The sequence below is a fragment of the Filicampus tigris genome, chromosome 9 (genome assembly GCF_054856515.1).
Source record: "Filicampus tigris isolate MCC_2025a chromosome 9, RoL_Ftig_1.0, whole genome shotgun sequence".
NCBI lineage: Eukaryota > Metazoa > Chordata > Actinopteri > Syngnathiformes > Syngnathidae > Filicampus > Filicampus tigris.
In genome coordinates, this window is record NC_141225.1 from 25828337 (window position 1) to 25848497 (window position 20161).

Genomic DNA, 20161 nt, shown 5'->3' on the forward strand with positions numbered 1-20161 from the left:
TGACGGATGAAAACCCACTTTCGTCTGTGCTTGGTTATACATTTGTGGATACAAGTATAACTACAAAAAATAACTCTTAAAGGCCAATGAGGAGCACCCTCCACAAATGCAATGGGCCTCATGTCCTGGGCAATCATTTTAAGAATACTTTGTGTGAGTTGAGATGCTCTTTCTGGTGTGCATTCCTCGTTTTTGTCAGAGGGGTTTAAGGCGTTTTTTTGTGGAAAAAAAAAAAGACCTTGTATAGTAAGGCCTTTTTTGTGGAAAAAATCGACCATGTATAGTAAGGCGTTTTTTGTGAAAAAAAAATCGACCATGTATATAGTAAGGCGTTTTTGGGGGGAAAAAACGACCAAGTATATAGTAAGGTGTATTTTGCGGGGGGGGGGGGGGGGACGACCATGTAGAGTAAATCTGTACTACATTACTTTTTGTATTTCAGATCGAATAACCGCCGACGAAACGATTGGCATCCAATGAATATGCCTGTTCCACAAGGTCACTCATGACTCAAATAGATGTTAAAATGGTGCAGCCCCTAATAGCAGGGCTATTGTTCTTACACTTTATAACAAGTCTATATTTGATTGTTTCTTGTTATTAAGACGTCTTTGTCTCTTTTTACTATAATAGCCAGTCTGATACCGGGCTAGTGAAATGTTAACCGCAACCATACAGATTGTGCCCTCTGCCGGGGACAGATTGTACTACACATCCCACTCATTTCTCCATGTCGAAGTGGTGACGTCTTTTAAATACAACCTAATGGCCTAGAGCTCTAGAAACTAAGAACCACCCTCAACTCCCCCGTTTTCAGGGCCCCCGAACACGCTTTACAAGCTTTCGTGGCCCGACAAGGCTTTGTTCACCGAGAATGGACGTCAAATGGCCGTGTCGACCACATCCGTCACAGTTCATAGCTCCGCCCAGACTGCCATGTGGGTTGAGAGTTTTGTCATTTTCGACGTTGAATGAAGTGTGAAAAGGTAAGAGTGACGGTATAAGACGGCGCATCATTAAAATCACCGAGGAAATGGTTGAACAAAAAAGAATAAAGACGCATAGAATCCGTGTGGGCGGAGTCAAGCATTTCGGTCCACCCCACGATGAGCCGCGCCTCGAACGAGCCCTCGAGCGAGTTGGCCCGACGCTGTCCAAAGTGGCTGACTGCTCCCACCCCGTGGTCAGCTGTAGAACGTGTCCTAACTCTTATTCCGGTGGGGGCCTTTCCTGCGCAGCTCTGGCTCACAAACGGCGAGTTTTGCTTTTCTCGTTCTTTTATTGTCATATGCAGAAGGACACTGTAGAGTCACGCCAAATATGACATCAAACATGAGCTCTTGAAGTCATGTGAGGTGTGCTTATGTCAGCGATAATAGATTAATATCATAACAGCCGTCCACCTGCAAAAAAGGCACAAAAATCAACCATTACTAGAATATAAATTAATCGGTATGATCCTAGGAAACTGATGCCTTTCATTCTCATTCATTATGTACTTAATTGGTGATCTAATTTTTAAACAATACAAATATTGTGTCAAAGTAGGTTTACATTCATTATTATTGTTATTGTTTTACACATAATGGAAAAAAAACTCAAGTCAAAGAAAGCGGATTCCAAAGCATTATTGGACAGGTACCAAGGAAGCAAGGGAGAAGGGATGGATGGATGGATGGATGGATGGAAGAAAGAAAGAAAGAAAGAAAAAAAGAAAGAAAGGAAGAAAGAAAGAAAGAAAGAAAGAAAGAAAGAAAGAAAGAAAGCATGAAAGGAAGAAAGGAAGGAAGAGATGCCAGGGGAAAAGCTGCAAATGTCATGAAAAGATTTCTGCAAAGTGTATAGCAACTTTGGGCCCACCCTGTCTGTTCTCATGACCATTCTTTTTTTTGTGCAATCTGAAAAAGTCACCAATTCATTGAAAGGATGACTTGGGTGCCAAGGAAGTGTGTCAAAGTGAATTGAGGAGCTTTGTTTTGTAAAATGTGCTGCTTCACTTGGACCTTGTGGAATCTTGGTGCCAATCAACTAAGCTGACGGAGGCGGAGTTTCGCTCCAGAGAAGATGAAAGCTGGATTTGCTCGTGCGTGCGTGCGTGCGTGCGTGCGTGCGTGCGTACGTCAAAGCGTCCGACGGAGGCGGCGTGGCTCTGACTGCTCTGCATGACTTGGCTCAAGGCCCACATCTGCTGAAGGCGGCACGACACGGACGCGGCGTCCAGCGGGCCCTGCGGGGGGGACATGGGGGGGGGGGGGGGGGGGCACACGCTCTCACATCCAGCACACGCACGTCAGCCTTGTGACTTTCACATGCAGCGCGAACACGCTAACTCAGCCGACTTGTATGTCAAATCGGGTCCCCCCCGTTCAAGCGATCTCCTCGGTGCACCGCGACGCGCGCGGAGTGAAATAATTTCAAGCGTTATCAGCGATTCAACTCGTCGGTGAATGAATGCCGTTCAGGCAATAAAAAGGAGCTGAGCTCCGAGATTTCTCACAGTTATTAAGTTGTGAAAGACGCAACGACCCAGCTGCGTGTACTTACTTGCATTGCGAGCCACGGGGTGGGTTTTGTCCTATTGTATCATTACTTGGGTCCGACGGACGACCAGTTTGCAAGCGACGAGTGAGCCATTTTCCACACTCCCCTCCTTCACACTTACCTGCCTTCAAAATAAAAGCGGGCCAGCAGAGCACTACACAGCAGGTTTGCTACGGCGTATTTCCGGAAGCGGGAAAGTGCACGATGTGCCAGTGTCATACTCGAGTGCTGCGCGCAGCTTGATTTTCCTCCCGGACGCAATTTGTTTTGAAAGGAGGCTAAAAAGAAGCCTTTGTCACTGAAAGTAGGCCGAGATGACATTCGTCACTCGCGCGAGGGCCGATCGGTGGGCCGGACTAAAATCCACTTCCGGCCCGGCCCTCGCCAACGTACCTGCGTAGGCGGCCGTCGCTCAAGCGAGTTCAGAGCCAACAGCCAATCCGAGAGCTCCTTGTCCGGCTCCTGCAACGTGATGACGTCACCGTGAGCTTGCCGGCTGAGCTCCCGCCAAAACATTTGGATGCCGCCCGAGACCAAAAGCGCGGGAAAAACGGAGGGAGGCGGCCTTTACGTACGGCTTGCGCGCGAGGGAAAATGCGCACGTCCTCCACGCCGAAGGTCAACCAGGCGCACGACGGCTGCTTGAGGATCAGCCGGACGGCCGACACGTCATCCGGCTCCACTCGCATCTGAAGGCAAAGGCGCAAAAATCCGGCAGCCGGCCGAGCCGCGGGACGAGACGGCGCAAATACGCCTCACCTGCTTTCTGTCGATGCTGCAGTAGTCCTGCGCGCCCGCCTCCGTGTGCGGGTCGGTCATGAGGGGGCGGTCCCGGAGGGCCGTGCACCACTTGGCCGCCACCCCCTCCTGGCCCGGGCTCCGCCTCCGCAGCCTCACGCCGACCAGCGCCGTGTAGAAGTTCTTAAAGGCGATGGTGTCAATCTGACGACGCGGTCGACAGGTTAGCGCTCCTCTCAGTCCCGTCACATCATCTGTTATTAGTCATCTCAATACGGCGACGTCCTCATCTGCCCTCAGCGGTCGACTTACATTGACAGTTTTCCCCGGGGGCAGGGCGATGTCGATCACGCGCACACCCGAGCGAGAGGCCTGCATTTTGCCGTCTCCGCCAAAGTGAAGAAACACCGGCGGCTTCGGCGCCAAGGCCACGCCCTTTGTGACATCATCGGCGCTCATTTTTGCCTGTTGACGATCACAACTCTATTCAGAGCGCCACAAAAAAAGATGCTACTGCGTGACACGTACGCATTTCCATTCGAGTGGCTATTGCGTGACTTCGTGAGGCGAGATTTGGAAGCGACGTGGTTCATTTCCGTTCCGTTCGATTAGTCGGGACTTTTGGTGTCGATTTGCTTGTCAATGATCACGAGTGATTGGTACGACGGCAGATTGACGGGAGTTGGGGTTTCAAACATGATTTTCCTGGGTTTCCTGGGACCACACGTTGACACAATTGACTTCACTTCAGGCTCAAAATTCTCTCGTGGACTCAGAAGTGACTTCTCACCTCAACCGACACACACACACACACACACACACACAAAAACAACAACCGACGAGGCCCTTCAAATGTTGGATTTTGGGGGAAAAAAAAGAAGACAAATGGCTTTCAGTCATTGGACTTTCAGTCTCGGCTCTTGTCACTAAAGCTCGCCGACGTGCGGAGACGTTCCAGTCATAAGATCATCATTGTGAATTTCTCTGAATGCGCTTCAGGTTATTGAAGCGACTACGACCGAGGCGAGTCACTGAAAGACTATCCGTTGTGCAGTGCCTGCACGTACGTTCCACACGATGCCGACTTTCGTTCATTTCGAGGTGGCACATGTGAATGATGGCACACAGTGATTATCGTCATTCTGATTCGACAGGACACGCGGTACGATGGCATATTTCCTCTACTGTGGATGCACGGCCATGGGCAATTTCCGATTTGCTCGCGATCGCCGGAGTTGGTGTTGCTGAGTGCTAATCATTTAAAGCGGGTGCCCGTCATTGCGTCACCGAAGCTACCTCGACGTCGGCATTGGAAAGGAAGAGGCGCGTACTCACGTCTCGTCCCGCGCGTGTCGGACGACTTGGGAGCGTCACAAAGCGCCAGTGGAAAGAGACTGCGTTAGCATAAAAGAGCGGCCGTTAGCATGCTAGCGAGCGCAGAGCACGGGCGGCCGTACTTCCGGTCTGGCGTAACCATGGCGACCGACGCTCTCCTCCAAAGGCCCAGCTTTCACTCCAACAACTTGGAACCTGAAGCGAGTGAAGCGACGAGTGGCCGCGGAGGCTTTGGAAGAGAAATGAGGCTCGCGAGGGAGGCCGCGAATGAGCGATTGCTCAATGACAGCAACGGACGCGAGGCTGCTCGTCCGCTCAGCGCGCATGCAGCAGAGGGCAGCCTTGTCCCGTGCCACGTTTCGCTGCGGTCGAGCTCTCGATCACGCTCTGCTTTTTCCGCGGTCAAACTATCCGCTCCCAAATTGTTGAGTGCGCGCCTAATCCAAACCGCTTTCGCGGTTTGCGCACAGTTGTGCCATGCGGGAAAGCATTTAGCGCAAGGTTGACAATGCGCTCAACAATTTAGGAGCGCATGCCACGGTTGACCACGGAAAAAGCAAAGCGCGCTAGCTTGACCGCAGTCCCGTCAACTGCACACGAGCGACTTGGCGTGGAGGGTGCGGTTCCGTCGTCATGTCAACCGCATCGAACACATCGCAGCAGTTCGGCAACTTGTGCACTTTCTACTGCCACGCTTGTACAAGATATTTCGCTCTCCGTCGGGACAAACGGGAGAGTACGGTAGCATAGTAGGCGCGCGTGTTCCTCCCGAAGCGAGCGTCTTGCGTGCTTTTGTCGCTTTTTGCCAGCCACTGTAACATTACGCAGCCTCTGCTGAAAAATAGGACAATAAAAAGTGTCCCCAGCCAACGATTCAACTGAAATGTAGTGCGCACAAAAGGTACGTTCCAAAAAATGAAGGTTTGTAAATGATTACGTTCAACTGTCGTGCGCTTAAAAACGAAACGCAACTGAATTACCAACACCAGTACCAACCGCGCTGCGAGGGATCCCGGAAAGTTGAAGCCACGGGAATCCGTTCCCGTGCCCCGCCTTGGGAACTGCCCCAGAAATGGATGCGGTGCTGGCGTTGTCGTGGCAACCGCATGCAAGAAAAGAAAAGGCCGTCCCGGGTCGACTTTGCGCAGTTTCTAGTGTGGCGTTTGAGTCACGGTGGCCTGAGCGGCGCTCCTCGGGTGTTTCACGGCAAGTGACCGCTCTGGCGGATCAGCGTTGTTTGACGCCAATATTCATGAGCGGGCGGCCCGCTCATCGACGCGCTGGCTCTCGCTTGATGATTTGATTTCTTTCGTTCTTCTTCTTCACTTCCTGCCACTCTTTGTCACTCTCATCTTCTTTGTTTTCACGATGAGCGCGCGCGCGCGTTCAAAAGTGGAGAACATTCCCGAGCATTCGCACAAAAGGCAGCGCTCCATTACTCCGACTGGCGGACAGCTGGGGGATTAGGAGCGAGGGAAGAAGAAGCATTGTGCGGCTCGGGACTCGCCAGCGCAGAGGACGGCCCTCGCTTTGTGGAAACGATGGCAAAGGCGCGTGTGCGTGCGCGCGCGCGCGCGCAGGCCGCCGTTTTCAAAGAGGCTTCAATCCACAGAAGGCTTCGGGTTTTGTGCAATGACCTTTGACCCTGGCCTGATCGCCGACGCTCTCTCTCGCAGGTTGCCGGCGTGACCTTTGACTCTCACGCGTTCCGCAGCCGAGGTCAACCGAGGGCAACGTCCTTGTGTTGCCGCGGTAACGTGGCTCCAACATCTGAGTCCCTTTCTCGCCGAGCACACGTGCCAGTGGCCGCTTAGCCACCGGAGGCTCTGCGCATGGTAAGCGCGGCTGCGTTTTTCACCTTTCCAGGCTCCACCCTTATGAAGACGTTCGCTGGGGTGATCTCGCCGGTTGTCACGGTGGGTGACGGCAACAAGAATGAGAATGAGAATGAGAATCATCATCATCATCATTATCATCATCATCATCATCATCATCATCATCATTATCATCATCATCATCATCATCATCATAAGAGTGGCTTTGAAGAGTTTGGGGCTCTTTTGATGCGGCCAAATCAAACGGTTTTCCCCCCAACGGACTGGACTTTTGCGGTATTGCAACTTGAAGAAAAGTGTCAAGAAGAGGCCACTTTGGCATTCTTTTCACGCGCCAACTTTGCACGCGTCTTTGCGAGCGCATCCCTGCACCTCATTTCGGGAACCATCGCCGCGGCCGACCGCCTCCGAGGTGCAAATGGTGTGACAATCGAGGCCGAAAAATAGCGAACCGAGATGAGCGGGAACAGGTGACGGCACTTTTGGGAGCAATCAAAAAGGCCCTTTTGCACTCTATAGCTTTCTCAATCCATCCATATCTCAAAAACCGGAGCCAATCCAAAGAATTTCATCCGCGTCAGCAGCCCCAAATTGGCCAGAAAGCATTCAATGAAAATAGCTTTGACTTTTTGGGGAGTACGAGTAGCGCTGACAATTTCCAGCTGGAGGGCAGACTTCCGAAAATCTTTTCCTGCGAGCGACCGTGGATGTTGTGTCATTCCCTGGCTACGTTGTTGTCTGCCAGTGTCGCTAAAAACAGCTTAGCGGCAAACGTAAGTGTGACCCCCGCCCCCGCCCCCAGCCCCCGGCTCCCGTGTTGGGTCAGAGCGCTCAGTCAAGCGTAACCAGAGACATGGAATGCACCCCAAAGCCCCCCCTCTCTCCCCCTCCGCCATTTTGCGACTTTCTATGAATAGCCCGCCGGCGGCCAGGCGACCGGCCGCGGGACACGCGGACAGCTGACAAGTGTAAAAAGAAACACATAAGGGAGGGGGGGGGGGGCTCTGTCACGACAACAAAAGCAGAAATCACAGTGTGTGTGTGTGCGTGCGTGCATAGGTGAGCATGCGTGTGCACGTGTATGCGTGTGGATTGTGCGTGCGTGCGTGCGACAATAGTCAGTCGTAAAGTGCCCGCGGGCCAGGCCGGAGGCATTCATGGTGTCGGCTCTTTTTTCGCAGAACAGATGTTCAACAAGTCGCCGCCTCCAGGCTAAGAAGGGGGGGCGGGGGAGACGGGCGGTCGGGCGGGGCTCCCGTCAGGGGTCGGAGGTCAGTCAAGAAGAGCCCATGGTCGGACGAAAAGGCAGAAAAGGAGTCCGACGGAACGTGCGAAAGACGGCCGACAAAAAGCGCGCGCGCGCGAACTTTCTTTCGCGTCTTCGGCGAGTCGAGCGCCGAGCCAACTCAATCGGATCGTCGGTCCCCCGCAAACGGCGGCGCATTCCAAGCGGGCCTCACGCCCACCGGCGGGCATGCCGCCGCACGCTCGCCGCCGCCGCCCGAGCATTCTCCAAAGCGGCCGGGCCGGCGGCGCGTCTCCTTTGTGCTCTTCTCCCACGGCGCGCTGAATGGGAGACATCTCGTGACATCCCGCCCGCCGTCCCCGCAAAGTCAAACGCAAACGTCTTGTGAAGCCCAACAAAGGAGAGTGACGAAAAAGACAAAAAAACAATGGCGGATAGAAGGAGGCCTGAAAATGGGGAAAAGTCCCGCTATCGTCCCTGCTCTCAAATGCCGCGGGCGTGTGTGCCGGCGGCGCTGAAACCACGCCCCTCTCAGATGTCGATCAAATACCGCTCCTGATGCCACGCGCGTCTTTCTTGCGCTCGGTCGGTCCGCTGCACGTTGCTCCTCGGGCAAATCGGCGACGAGTGCCGCCGCTGACGTTGACCAATTCCGGTGCCGTAACCAAGTGCGACCGTGACGTCGATCAATTGTGAGGGACAACTTTTCGAAAGCTGGTTTGTCGGCTCGGACAAAAGGTGACCGTGGCAACCGTGCGCTTCCCTTCAATGATCCAACGCACAGCGAGGGCCCCGACCGACTTTGCAGGTTTGACGCTTTGACGCGCACCCTTTGTCCGCCTCGTTTCTTGTGTGCCGCGCTCGCTCACGCACGCACGCGCATCTCTCTCTCTCTCTTTCTCTCTCTCTCTCTCTACAATTGCTGACGATTGACAAATGACCGGACACTGTTTAAAAAGGACGGACCGAGCACTGACGGAAGTGGATTTGGCTTCGACTTTTGGGGGAGGCGGGGGGACGGACCGACGAACGTCCGACTGACGGAATGACAAACTGACTATTACAATTGGATTCATCATGAAAAATGACAGGGTGACGAATGGCGGAGCAGCAAAATGGCGTCAAATGCCCGCCTCCGGAAAGAATATGAAAAAAATGGGCCTTTGTTTTCTCCGAGTGGGCGGATCCGACCCCGAGCCTGCTCAGCTAGCCAAATGCTAACATGTGCGTGCGCTAACATGTTTAAAGCAAAGCGATAAAAGGGGCAAGAAGAGAGAGGGTGGGCGGTGACGTCATCGTGTGCGTGCCCGCGCACGCCACGCACGACCAACCATGACGTGGAAGAAGCATGGAAAAAAGTCAGGGGAGAAAACAGGGAAAGGAGAGCGAGGAAAAGGTGAAGGGGGGGGGGGGGGGTAGAAAGAAAGGGGCAGGCCCCTGGCGGTGGCTCCGCCCCCGGGCGGTGGCTCCGCCCCCGGTCGCCGGCTCCGCCCCCGGTCGCCTCTATCCCCGCCCCTGCATGTATTGCTCCATTGTGGAGCTCGGCCGGCCGACATTCGCCAGGGCGCGCTGCCGCCAGGAAGCTCCGAGACCGCCCGAGCGAAGCTTCGCCGACGCTGCCGACGACGCGAAGCCACGACCGCGCTCGCAATCTTCTTCTTCGTCTTCGTCTTCGTCTTCCTCGTCTCCCTCTTCTCCTTCGTTCCCGGAGAGCACAAGAGGAAAACAGAGTCCGGCGGCGGCGGCGGCGGCGGCAGCAGCGACGGTCACGGCGGTCAGTGTCGTTACGCGCGCGTTCGTGTGCGCACGCGTGCGCGCGTTTCACCGCTGGAAGGGAAAGTGATCGTGCACGCACGCGCCGCCATACAGCAAAGGAAGGCGACGCTTAGCGGGGAAGCCTCCTTTCAGTGGCCTGTGCGCGTGCGCGGTGGGCTCGCTATCGTGCGCGCGCGTCTTGTACACTAGCGCGTGTGTGCGCGTGTGTGTCCGGTGGCCAAATGAACAGGTGCACGGGGGTGGGGGGGGGGGGGCGAACTTGCCTCCTTCCGTTATTTCTGTCCGGCTCGGGGGGGGCGGCGAGGGTCGCAGCCTAACTTGGTGTGTGACCTCATTCCACGCGCACGCGCGTGAACGCCTCGCCTCGTCAGAAGGTGTGTGTTCACGCGCCAGCTTGTGATTCCGTGCACGTTCGCGCGCACGCGCACAGGTCTGAGGATGATGACGCTGATCTTCCTCTCAGATCAACACAGCTGAGCACACTGCCGTGCGCGCCCGCCCGCCCGCGCGTGCGTGCGTGCGTGCGTGGTGGCTGTTCAACTTTGGACGCACCTGAACAATTTGGTGATGGCACTCATGAGCTCTTGCGGAGCATCACAGCTTCACCTTTGTGTTTCGATGTACTGTATATAATAACGACCAAAAAACAAGGAGGCAGAGACAAATAAGACATCAACTCGGATGAGGGAAACTTGTGAGCGAGCACCGGCAGGTAGGACAGAAGCTGCAGGGCTCCACACTAACTTTCTTTTTTTTGAACGCAGTGGCCCCAAACCTGACATTTTTGGGGCCAAATGAGAACATGTCGGGACGTTCGCTGTAAATGCACTCGAGTCAACGTTTACGAATGCTGCCACGCATTTTTGCAATCGACAAATGGGCTGAAGTCAAGTATGGTGTGGGAGTTTGTTAGCAACATTCAAGACTAGTCCCCCCCCCCCCCAACCCCCGCACCCCCCAAAAAGTGAAAAATGGACTCGCGCCGTCTCCAAATTTGCATGGGGGCAGCATTTGGGGCGGGGCTGCTCGCCGAGCTGAAGTCTGGCACGCTTGGCCTTGTCGACTTTGGGGCAGGGTTTTCCGCACCGAGCGAAACGCTCGTGACTTTGCAGCCCCAAAAGCTGCCGCCGGGTGGCGCTCCGGCCAGCTCGGCTTAGCCAGCGCTCGGCGCCACGCCAGCAACGGCGGCCAGACCGGCAGAATGTCGCCCTGCTGTCGGAGCAGCCGGTGAAGGTCGCTCCCGCTGTGGAATGTTGACCCCTTGCGGCTAAACGCTAACATGCTAAGCGGCGTCTCGGGATACTTTTTGCCCGTCCGTCGTCGACACTCGGCCGTGTCGGGCGTCGCCGATTGGCAAAAATGAGGAAAAGGGAACGTTTGCTCAGACTTTTGGGGGCTGCCTCGCATCGCAGTAGGCAGGTCTACTACTAAATTGTTTGTCGCCAAGTCAAATTGGCTTCGGGGGCCGGATTTTTTCCCTTCAAAACGCCTCTGACGATATCAAGGGGGCCTCGGGCCAAATTCGCCTCAAAGGGTCACGTTCAAAGCAACCAAACAAACGGAAGCCTTTGTGTCTCTTTTCAGGTTGGCTTCTTGAGGCTTTTTTGCGGCTCAGCTCGTCACGGATAGGTCGACCAAATCCCGTGTTGCACAACTGGCGTCGGGGGCTCGGTTCCAAAAAACAACAACAAAACAAAACCGTCACCAAGGCGCTAAGAGGGAGGGGCATCAAAGCTCGCGGCTTGCAACAAAAATGGCCGACTTGCTACGTCTTTCGGGTCCCGGCGTCTTGAGGCCTTTTTTGTGGGTGGGCTCATGGCGGACACGCCCACCCGTGAAGTCGTGAAGTCAAACCGGCTTCAGGAGCCAAATCGTCCAAGCCGCTTTCAAGCCGCTTTCAAGCCGCTTTCAAGCCGCTTTCAAGCCGCTTTCTTGCGACACCAGATTGTCATCCCAATTTGGCAAAGCCTTACGAAGCAAGGAGCGAGGGTCCGCAAAGAGGGGGAGGGGGGGTGTTCGTGTACCCCCCCCCGTCCCCCAGTTTGGGCTGGCCGGTGTTCATGCTGCTGAGGAATTTGTTTTCCTGCCCGCAAACATCTCAGCATGCTGCCCCGGTAACCATGGTGACCGCACACAAGTCCAAAAGCAGCTAACCCGCTGGGACGCACGCACACACGCAGTCCGCTCAAGACTGATTGGACGCTGGCGTGTCTCCTTTGCATCAAGCGCGCTCGTGCGCGCTCGTGCGCGCTCGTGCGTGTGTGTTGACAGGAAGCAAACAAGGCGCAGCGGGAAGACGTCAGACGTTGACGTGTCAAAAGTCACATCCAACATCAGCAGCTCCGGCGGCCGCCTGCGTGTCAAACGCACACTCCCAAGTGGGAGCGAGCGCCACCTTCCGCCAAGCGCCGGTGTGGCCCGAGCTTGCCGTCATGTGACCGACTCGCCGCGGCTAAAACGGGCACGTTGCTCACGACCGCTTGGCATGGAGCGCTCGTCTGTCCTTTGGCGCCGCCGCGTGCGTGCGTGCGTGCGCGTGCGTGCGTGCTCAGGATTTGGCCACGTCAGGAGGCCTTGATTGACAGGTCCTGCGTACGTGCGCGCGCGCGCACACACACACACGCAGCTGCTAGCATGCATCATGTCAAATCCTTGCTGGTGGTCTGAAATGCACACAAGTGTCTTTGTCATGTGTTGGGACAGCAGGGGGGGGGGCATTGGATGTCCAAACGATGGCCCGGGGGCCATTTGCGGCCCACCGTCCATTTTTCAGTGGCTCAAAATGACATTTGTCACGGCCCGCAAGGCTAGTTTAAACCAAACAAGCAAAACAAAAAAGAAAAAGGGTGGAGGAGGGCCGAGGTGCCTCAACTCTGACTGGATCGCTCGATGAATAAAGAGGATCGAATCGGACGAGCCCACCAAAGTCGAACGATTTGAAAGTGGCCCCTGCATCCGCGCATTTGCATCAATGCGGCCCTCAGGCAAAAAACTTTGGACGCCCCTGCGTGAGACACACGCACCCCCCGATCGCAGCCGCGGGTTTGTTGTCACATGCTGCCAGTCGGTGGCGTTTTGATGCGCACACGGGCGGGATGGGGTTCAAGTGCATGCGAAGAAGAAAAAGAATTCAAAGGCGACGCTTGCCCCCCGGCCCCCCCCCCCGACTGCGCGTCCCCGTCCAGGTGCGAGTGTGACCCAATTGTACAAAGTGCTCAAATTGCCCCGCCCCTTTTGCACCCTCGTTCCACGCTTCGGTCGAGCCCGCGTCCGCGGCCCCTCGGCCGAAGAGGATGACCCGCAATTCATTGCGGCTTTGAGCAAAAAGCGGGAAAATGCCAACGTCCAGCCAGCCGGGGAAAAAACCAAATCTTTTCAAGCGCAGGCATGGAATCGTTACATATTCGCTCATTCGTACATGCGCCACTTCAAGCATGTTGGCTAGCATCGTTGGCGTGCTCATTCGCATGCCGACTAGCGGCGCTAGCGTGCGTATTAGCGCGTTAGGTTTGGGCTTGCGTGACGAAAGCAAACTTTGTGATCGGCGTGTGTATACTTGTGCGGTGCGGAAGATGGCGAGAAGAGTCAAAGGCGTCGGTGATCTCATCGGCAAAGTTCGGAGCCCAGCGACAAAGAAAAGCGTGCGTCCCGACCGACAGGGAGATGTTTTTGTCCGTCTCGTTATTGTCCTTGCCGGGAATTCCTGCGGCGAAATCTCTTTGATGTCCGGCGGGCTTCTGCGCCCACAAAGAAAAAAGCATCAGCGGGGTCTCTCTGCCGCACCCCAAAAACCCAACAAAAGGCAACATTTTGTCCTCCGCCACCCCTGGGGGCCGGCGTTACATAGCTGAATGAATAGCACACACGCACACACGGACGGCCGTGTTAGGACATTGTGGAAGGAATGCGGAGAGGGGGCGGAGCCAAGGCGGATTAGCTAACAAAGACGAGCACTCGAAGCTCGGACCGGTCAATGTGGCCTTTCCTTCTGTGCGTGTGATGTCGTGCGGGCGGGCGGGCGGGCGGGCGAGCGAGAGAGCGAGAGAGCGAGGCTGTGTCTGCACGGATGCCCATGTCGTGCACGTATTTCAAAAAGGGCCTGTAGCTAGTGTGTGTGTGTGTGTGTGTGTTCAAATGCCACGCCTCATCTCGCGTCCTGTGGTCTTCTCAGGTTGTGGGCGTGGCCCACCATGACTTCCTGTTGAGTGAAAGGAAGTGACGCCGACGAGGGGCGGGGCAAAAGCGGAGGAGCCAGTGGAGCAGTTTGCTGCGGGGTGCAAGCCCCACCCCCCTGCGCGAGGAGTATGCCGCACCTGGGCGGAGTCGGGATGTGGGCCGGGCTGGCGACCCTGCTGGCGGCGGTGGGCGGGGCCAACGCCGAGGCGGACGCGGCGCCCGGCCGGCTGGAGGCGTCCATGAGCTCGTCGCTCCTGCGGGACTTCCAGGAAGCGCCCGGCGACGCGGCGGCCCGCCGCGACTTCCCCGAGGCCCGGGCGCCGGTGGGGCGGGTCTTCGCCATCCGATTGCCGGGCCGGACGGACGGGCGTCCGCTGGAGGTCAGTCGCCGCGTTGCTCGTTGGACAAAGCAGTGGCGCCTTCTCTGGCGCATGCGGAGAGTGGCCCCGATTTGTTCCCAAAAAGTACGCGGGACGGTCCGCGAGCGCCTCCCCGAGCGAATAACCTTGCCTGGGATGAGGCGCGAAGGCAGAAGTCAGCCCACGCGCACACCACCCCAAAAGCAGCTTTACTCTGGCGGTAATCCTCTGTGAAAATGAAGCGTGCTCACTTGCGGCCATACCGCAAAGGTCACTCGCTTGCTTTAGCGGGGAACAAAAGTGACTCTGCGCGTCTCGACAGAGTCAGCAAATTGCCATGGTCGCAATTTGCTTGTGAAGTCAATGCATTCCAAAAGTGACTTCATGACCCGCAGGACTCTGTTCCAAAAGTAACCAGGTCTACTCGCGCTAGCCTCGAGTGAAGGCGTTACTGTACACTCCGAAAGAAGCTTGACTATTTTCCAAGAGCTCATCGTGACGGTAGTCTATTCCGAACGAAGTAACTTTACTCATCAAGTAGCCATATTCCAAAAGTAACCGTGCTCGTCCAGTAACTTTGCTCGTGACGTCCAAGTGGCTTTCTTCCAATAGGAACTATAAACTCATTATATATGTGACCGTATGTTGCATCCGTGCAGGTCACCAAAAGCAGCTTTAGTCAAAGTAACCGTGTTGGGAAAGCTCCGAAGGGGCGCTCGCTCTCTTGCGGAGGTGCCTTCATGCCCTCCGAAAGAAAGTCCGTTCGCCAAGTGACCCTAGTCCAAAAGTCACTTCATTCCTTTTTTTTATATTCCCTCTAACAAAGCACGATATACTCGATGATCGTTCGGATACGGGATTCTTCTTATTACCCTGAAGTAAGTTGGCACTCGCGGTCATCGGGAAGCGAGTCTGTGATTGGCTGGCAGCCGGCGGCTCCCCAAAGCGGTTGCTAGGCAACGGGCGTCCGCACGTCCACGGCGCTCAGAATGACTCGCCGCAAACCACGTGACCGCGCGAGCTAGCCCGCGCGTGCGCGCTCGCACGTGTGTGTGTGTGTGTGTGTACGTGTCTTGAAAAAGCTCCCGGCCACCAATGACCATAATTACATAGCAACCGCGCTGACTCATGCGCTCTCTCTACGTGTACGTGTACGTACGCGTGCGCGCGTGCATGTTGCGTGCGCCTGGCCGCTCCCTGTCATCTCACACATGCTCACATGTTGGTGGAGCCCTCAAAAGCAGCACGAACAAACTGGAGGGGAAGGAGCACAGGCTGTGTGTCTCTCTCTCTCAGGCTGTGTCTCTCTCTCTCTCGCAGACACACACACACACACACGCGCACAGAAGCACTTGAACCCCCCCCTTGACATTTTCCACTGTCGTTTGTGGACTCGGCCAGGAATACCCCAACAGCCCTCCCTCCTTCCTATTCATCCCCATTTTTCTATTTTTATCTCTTTCCTTCCTCCACGATCAGCGTGCGTGTGCGCGCGGGCCTACACGCATAATTGAATAGCTAATGAGGTGAGTGGGCGTGGCCATTTAAAAGCAGCGCAATGTGCTTGTTTGCCCGCATGGGCCCCGAGAGCGACTGGCGACCAGTCCCTCGTTTGTCCCTGCATGTCACGATAGCGATGCTTTTGAACACGGATGACGATCATGATAAGGATGACGCTAATAAAGCGCTAACCCTTTTCAGATGTGCGAGTCTGGGAAGGACGTGCTCCCATCCTGGCTCCACTGGGACGCCCCCCGCAGGACGCTGCAGGGACTGCCGCTGGACGAGGACAAAGGCGTCTACTACATCTCGGTCGGCGTCTCCGACCCGTCGCTTTGGTCCTCGCCTTCCCCGGAGGTCCTCCGCATCGAGGTCCGCCCCGAGGATCCCTCCGAGGCGGAGTCTCATCGACCGGCCGAGCCCTCGGCGTGGTCGTGCGGGCCCGAGGAATCGGTCACGGTGCTGACGGTCATCCTGGATGCCGACTTGACCAAGATGAGCTCCCGCCAGAGGGTGGCGCTGCTGGACAACATGAGGAGCTTCTCGGGGGTGGAGCTGCCCTTCATGAGGGTTGTCCCCGTGGTCAACAACAAGCTCTTCGACATGTCCGCCTTCATGGCGGGGCCGGGGAACGCCAAAAAGGTCGGTCCCGTTCCCTCCCGAGCGCCGCATTTGATCCGGCGGCCGTTTTGTAGCGCCGTTCCAATGTGTCGCCAGTAAAGCGGCCACGCCTTCAAGGACACCTTGAAGGCGGACGAGACGGTTGGAGGCGGCCAACTGATCTTTTCTCACATGCGGACGCAGGCCCTTGACGGTCGACCCCCGGTCAGCAGCATTTCTCGGAAGCGCGTGGACAGTCCAAACTGTGACTGCCCGAAAAGGAAGCTGACCGAGTACACGGACTTTTTGTACAGTTACGCAACGGCGAAGTGACCTTAACGCCCCGCTGCGGGTTCACCTTACTTCCTTCTACCATATCGCGGCTGTTTTTTTACATGGGTTTTAAAAAAAAAGAAAATAACAATAATAGTAAAAATAATCAATCATTCAACTCGACTGTTACTGATATGAAATATTTGCATCGTGAAAGCGTTTTGGGCCGTATTGGCGAGGCCTTTCACGTCGTCGCTTTGAACCCTCTTTGGGCGGGCGTCACTTCACGTCGCGTTTGCGGCTTTTGCGGCTTTTGCGGCTTTTGCGGCTTTTGCGGCTTTTGCGGCTCAGGCTTCGCTGTACGTGCCTTGAGCCAATCGAGGTCGGGGAAGACTCTTGCGGTCGAATTTGGCCGGTTGGGGTCGGGGCGCGCCGGTCGTGAGCTGGCCTCACGAAGGGGGAGCGCGGTGACCGTGATCCGTCTTTGTCCTTCCAGGTGGTGGAGAACGGCGCCCTGCTGTCGTGGAAGCTGGGCTGCGCGCTGGACCAGAGCGGCGTACCCAACCTGGCCGGCGTGGAGGGTCCGGCCAAGGGAGGCGTCATGTCGGCCAAGCTGGGGTACCCCGTGGTGGGCTGGCACGTGGCCAACAAAAAGCCCCACGTGGCCAAGCGCGTTCGGCGGCAGTTGAACAACACGCCCACGCCGGTCCTGACGTCGCTCCCGCCGTCCTCGGCGGCGGAGCCGCCCGTCCGAATGGTCCCGACGCTATCGTCCCCGTCCGTGGCCGCGCCTCCCCAAAGCTCGGCGCCGCCCGCGCGGGGTCCCGTCCCGCTGCCGGGGAAACCCACCATTCGGGTCCGGGACCCGGTGGCCCACACGCCCACCCTGCGGCCTCCTCAACCCACCGAGGTGATGGAGACCACCGGCAGCGTCCCCATTGAGCCGAGCGCCACCCGGCCCGTCTACGTGGAAGCCACCGCCACGCCGCCCGCCCCCACGCCCGCACGCAAACCCACCAAGAAGCCCAAAAGGCCCAAAAGCACGCCGGCGCCCCGCGAGCCAAAGACGACCACGGCCGAGCCGTCCCGGCGCGCCGCGCCCTCGGCGGGAGCGCTCCCGGACCCGTACAATGAGAAACCGGTTTTGCGTAACCCCATCGACCAGGTGAACGCTCTGGTGGGAACCTACTTTGAGGTCAAGATCCCTTTGGACACTTTCTTCGACAAAGAAGACGGAACCACTGACAAGCTGCGGCTGAGCTTGAGGAAGAACCTCAATGAGGTGGTGGAAGAAGGTTCCTGGATCCAGTTCAACAGGTGCTTAGGACTTTCTTTTATCTCGCACGGCGCTACGCGGACTTGCGCGCTGGTTCCGCGGGGCAACTGGCGCAAATAGCGCTCGGCCGCTACGTTCCCGTGGTCAGTCGTCCACGCCGCCGCTGTGGCGAAAACGGCACGCGCCGCCGCAAAAGTATCAGGCCGGCGACGGCTCCCGAGTCAAGGTACCAGAGTATTCGGGCTCAGTTCTTTGACATGACCTTGTTGGATTTGACTGGGTCCCGATTCGTCCTCGGCGTTGAGGGTAATGAGCGGCGGCTCCTCCTCGCGCCGCTCCGAACGAAAAAGAGACTTGTCGCAGTCCGACGGAGGGAAAATGCAATCGGGTGACACGGCACGAAAACTAGGCCAAAAAGCTTTTCCGCTCGATTTCAAAACTTCAACCGGGATCTCCCCCCGCGCCGTGGCCGAAGGTACGCCCCGAGCGGTTTGCGCAAATCCTCGTCGGCTGGGACCAGCCGCCTCGGTTCTAGCCCGGCTCGTAATCCGCCAGGCCGCGTCGGGTGGACTCGTTCCGACTCGTTTGCCTTTGCGACCCGCGAGGAAAAGGCCCGCATCTAACCGAGTCTTCTCTCTTCTCCCGACAGCACCAGCCAGCTCCTCTACGGCCTCCCTGACGCGCATCACGCCGGCAAGCACGAGTACTTCATGCAGGCCGCCGACAAAGGAGGCCTGAACGCCATCGACGCCATCGAGGTCCGTGTGGACCGCTGGCCCGCCAACGACAAAAGTCCGGTGGTGTTCGCGGCCCGGCTGGAGGGAGAGCCGCGGCGGGTCACCGACGACATCGGCAAGAAGATCCTCCTGGTCCGGAAGCTGGCCTCCGCCCTGGGGGAGCGCAACAGCAGCACGGTCAGCCTGAGGAACATCAGCAAGGGTTCCATCCTGGTGGAGTGGACCAACGGCAGCCTGCCGCACGCGCCCTGCCCCAAGGAGGACATCGTCAGGCTGAGCCGGATGCTGGGCGACGCCGACGGCCGGCCCACGGCCAACCTGCGCCGCGCCCTGGAGCCCGACTTCCGCCCCCTGGCCGTCACGGCCAAGGGGCGGGCCGACTGCCGGGCCTTCTCCTTCATCCCGCCGGGCCAGACGGAGACGGCGCCGCCCGCCGCCGCCGTCACCCCGGCCCCGGGGACCGGCCGGCAGAGCGCGGACGACGTCTACCTCCACACCGTCATCCCCGCCGTGGTGGTGGCGGCCATCTTGCTGCTGGCGGGAATCCTGGCCATGATATGCTACCGGAAGAAGCGCAAGGGCAAACTGACCCTGGAGGACCAGGCCACCTTCATCAAGAAGGGCGTGCCCATCATCTTCGCCGACGAGCTGGACGACTCCAAGCCGCCGGCCTCCTCCGGCGCCCCGCTCATATTGCTGGAGGAGAAGCCGCCCCTGCCGCCGCCCGAGTACCCCAACGCCGGCCCGCCCGAGACGGCGCCCCTGGACCGCCAGCTGCCCGGTGAGTATGCGGCGCTCCGAGACGACGACCCCAACGCCCCGCCCTACCAGCCCCCGCCGCCCTTCGCCGCGCCCCAGGAGGGCAAAGGCTCGCGCCCCAAGAACATGACCCCGTACCGCTCGCCGCCGCCCTACGTGCCGCCCTAACAAGCGCCGACCCCGCCCCGCCCCGCCCCGCCCCTGCCGAGGTGCTGACGCTCGGCGCCGCTGCGGGGGCGGGGCTACCAGGGAGGGATTGGCAGCTGCTCAGGACTACTGGTGTAGCTGGACGCTAAGTGACCTTGGACCCCGCGCACCTGACCTTGCGAGACCTGCGCCCGCATCATCTGCGTTTTGCTTCTCACGTTTTTCGCCAGCGTTTGGGTTTTCTTTGCGGGTGCTTTCTAACAACAAGGTACAAAGCGCGCGCGAGTGTGTGTGCGTGTGGCTCGTGTGTGTGTGCGCGCGCGCGGAGCAGGTCGTCACGCTAACGCACGCGCGAGCGCTTGTAGAGTGCGTCCGTAATCCCAACGTACATTTGACAGGAACCGTATATCATGTTTGAATCGCTCAATATCAATCTGTTTGCTTTCGTGTGTGAAGCAAAAATGTCAATGACAAAAGACAGTTGGCATCACAAACGTTAGCCAAGCGTCATTCACGGGTGCTAAGATGATGAAGACGACGACGACGATGATGATGGTGACAACTGGGTTCCGAAATATTTTTCTACTTCAGAAGTTGACGGATCAAGTCGACAAAGTCTTTCTGTTTTTCAGGGCTTTTGATACAAACGTGCTTTCTTTGAGGATTGTTCGACAAGTGCAAAGATGATGACGATTGGTTACAATCGGCGAGCGTTTTCGATATACACTCCTTTTGCTTCATTTCTCTTCCTTTGAGCGACTTTTTTGCAATAATGACGCTAACGGGCTTCATTTGCTTTCCACAATAAAAGTCGACTTGCTACGACAGCGCCGGCGTCCGCTCCTTTTTTCCCGGCATGCAAC

At 57.1% G+C, this 20161-nt stretch overlaps 2 protein-coding genes across 7 annotated transcripts; one reads left to right on the forward strand and one right to left on the reverse strand.

Moving 5' to 3' along the window:
* Positions 1-1259: 1259 nt before the first annotated feature.
* Positions 1260-6036, reverse strand: nicn1 (nicolin 1). 3 transcript variants are annotated; one of them, XM_086040256.1, is made up of 8 exons: positions 4737-4901; positions 4615-4639; positions 3592-3744; positions 3301-3483; positions 3117-3230; positions 2935-3003; positions 2120-2227; positions 1260-1403 (listed from the first exon to the last, which is right to left on the reverse strand). In XM_086040256.1, the coding sequence occupies exons 1-8, from the start codon at positions 4754-4756 to the stop codon at positions 1362-1364; spliced, it is 714 nt and encodes a 237-aa protein (XP_085896382.1). In that variant the 5' UTR covers positions 4757-4901; the 3' UTR covers positions 1260-1361. The 3 variants fall into 3 exon arrangements, with proteins under 3 accessions (XP_085896382.1, XP_085896383.1, XP_085896381.1); XM_086040257.1 differs by lacking the exons at positions 4615-4639; positions 4737-4901 and adding an exon at positions 5611-6036; XM_086040255.1 differs by lacking the exon at positions 4615-4639 and having other exon boundaries at positions 4737-5436.
* LOC147142817 (dystroglycan 1-like) lies at positions 5976-20125 on the forward strand. Of its 4 annotated transcripts, XM_086040254.1 has the most exons (6): positions 5976-6164; positions 6291-6449; positions 13643-14027; positions 15708-16148; positions 16876-17696; positions 18305-20125. In XM_086040254.1, exons 3-6 carry the CDS (start codon positions 13776-13778, stop codon positions 19317-19319), a joined length of 2529 nt encoding a protein of 842 aa, XP_085896380.1. In that variant the 5' UTR covers positions 5976-6164; positions 6291-6449; positions 13643-13775; the 3' UTR covers positions 19320-20125. The 4 variants fall into 4 exon arrangements, with proteins under 4 accessions (XP_085896380.1, XP_085896379.1, XP_085896377.1 ...); XM_086040253.1 differs by lacking the exons at positions 5976-6164; positions 6291-6449 and adding an exon at positions 8250-8503; XM_086040251.1 differs by lacking the exons at positions 5976-6164; positions 6291-6449 and adding an exon at positions 9174-9469.
* Positions 20126-20161: the final 36 nt, after the last annotated feature.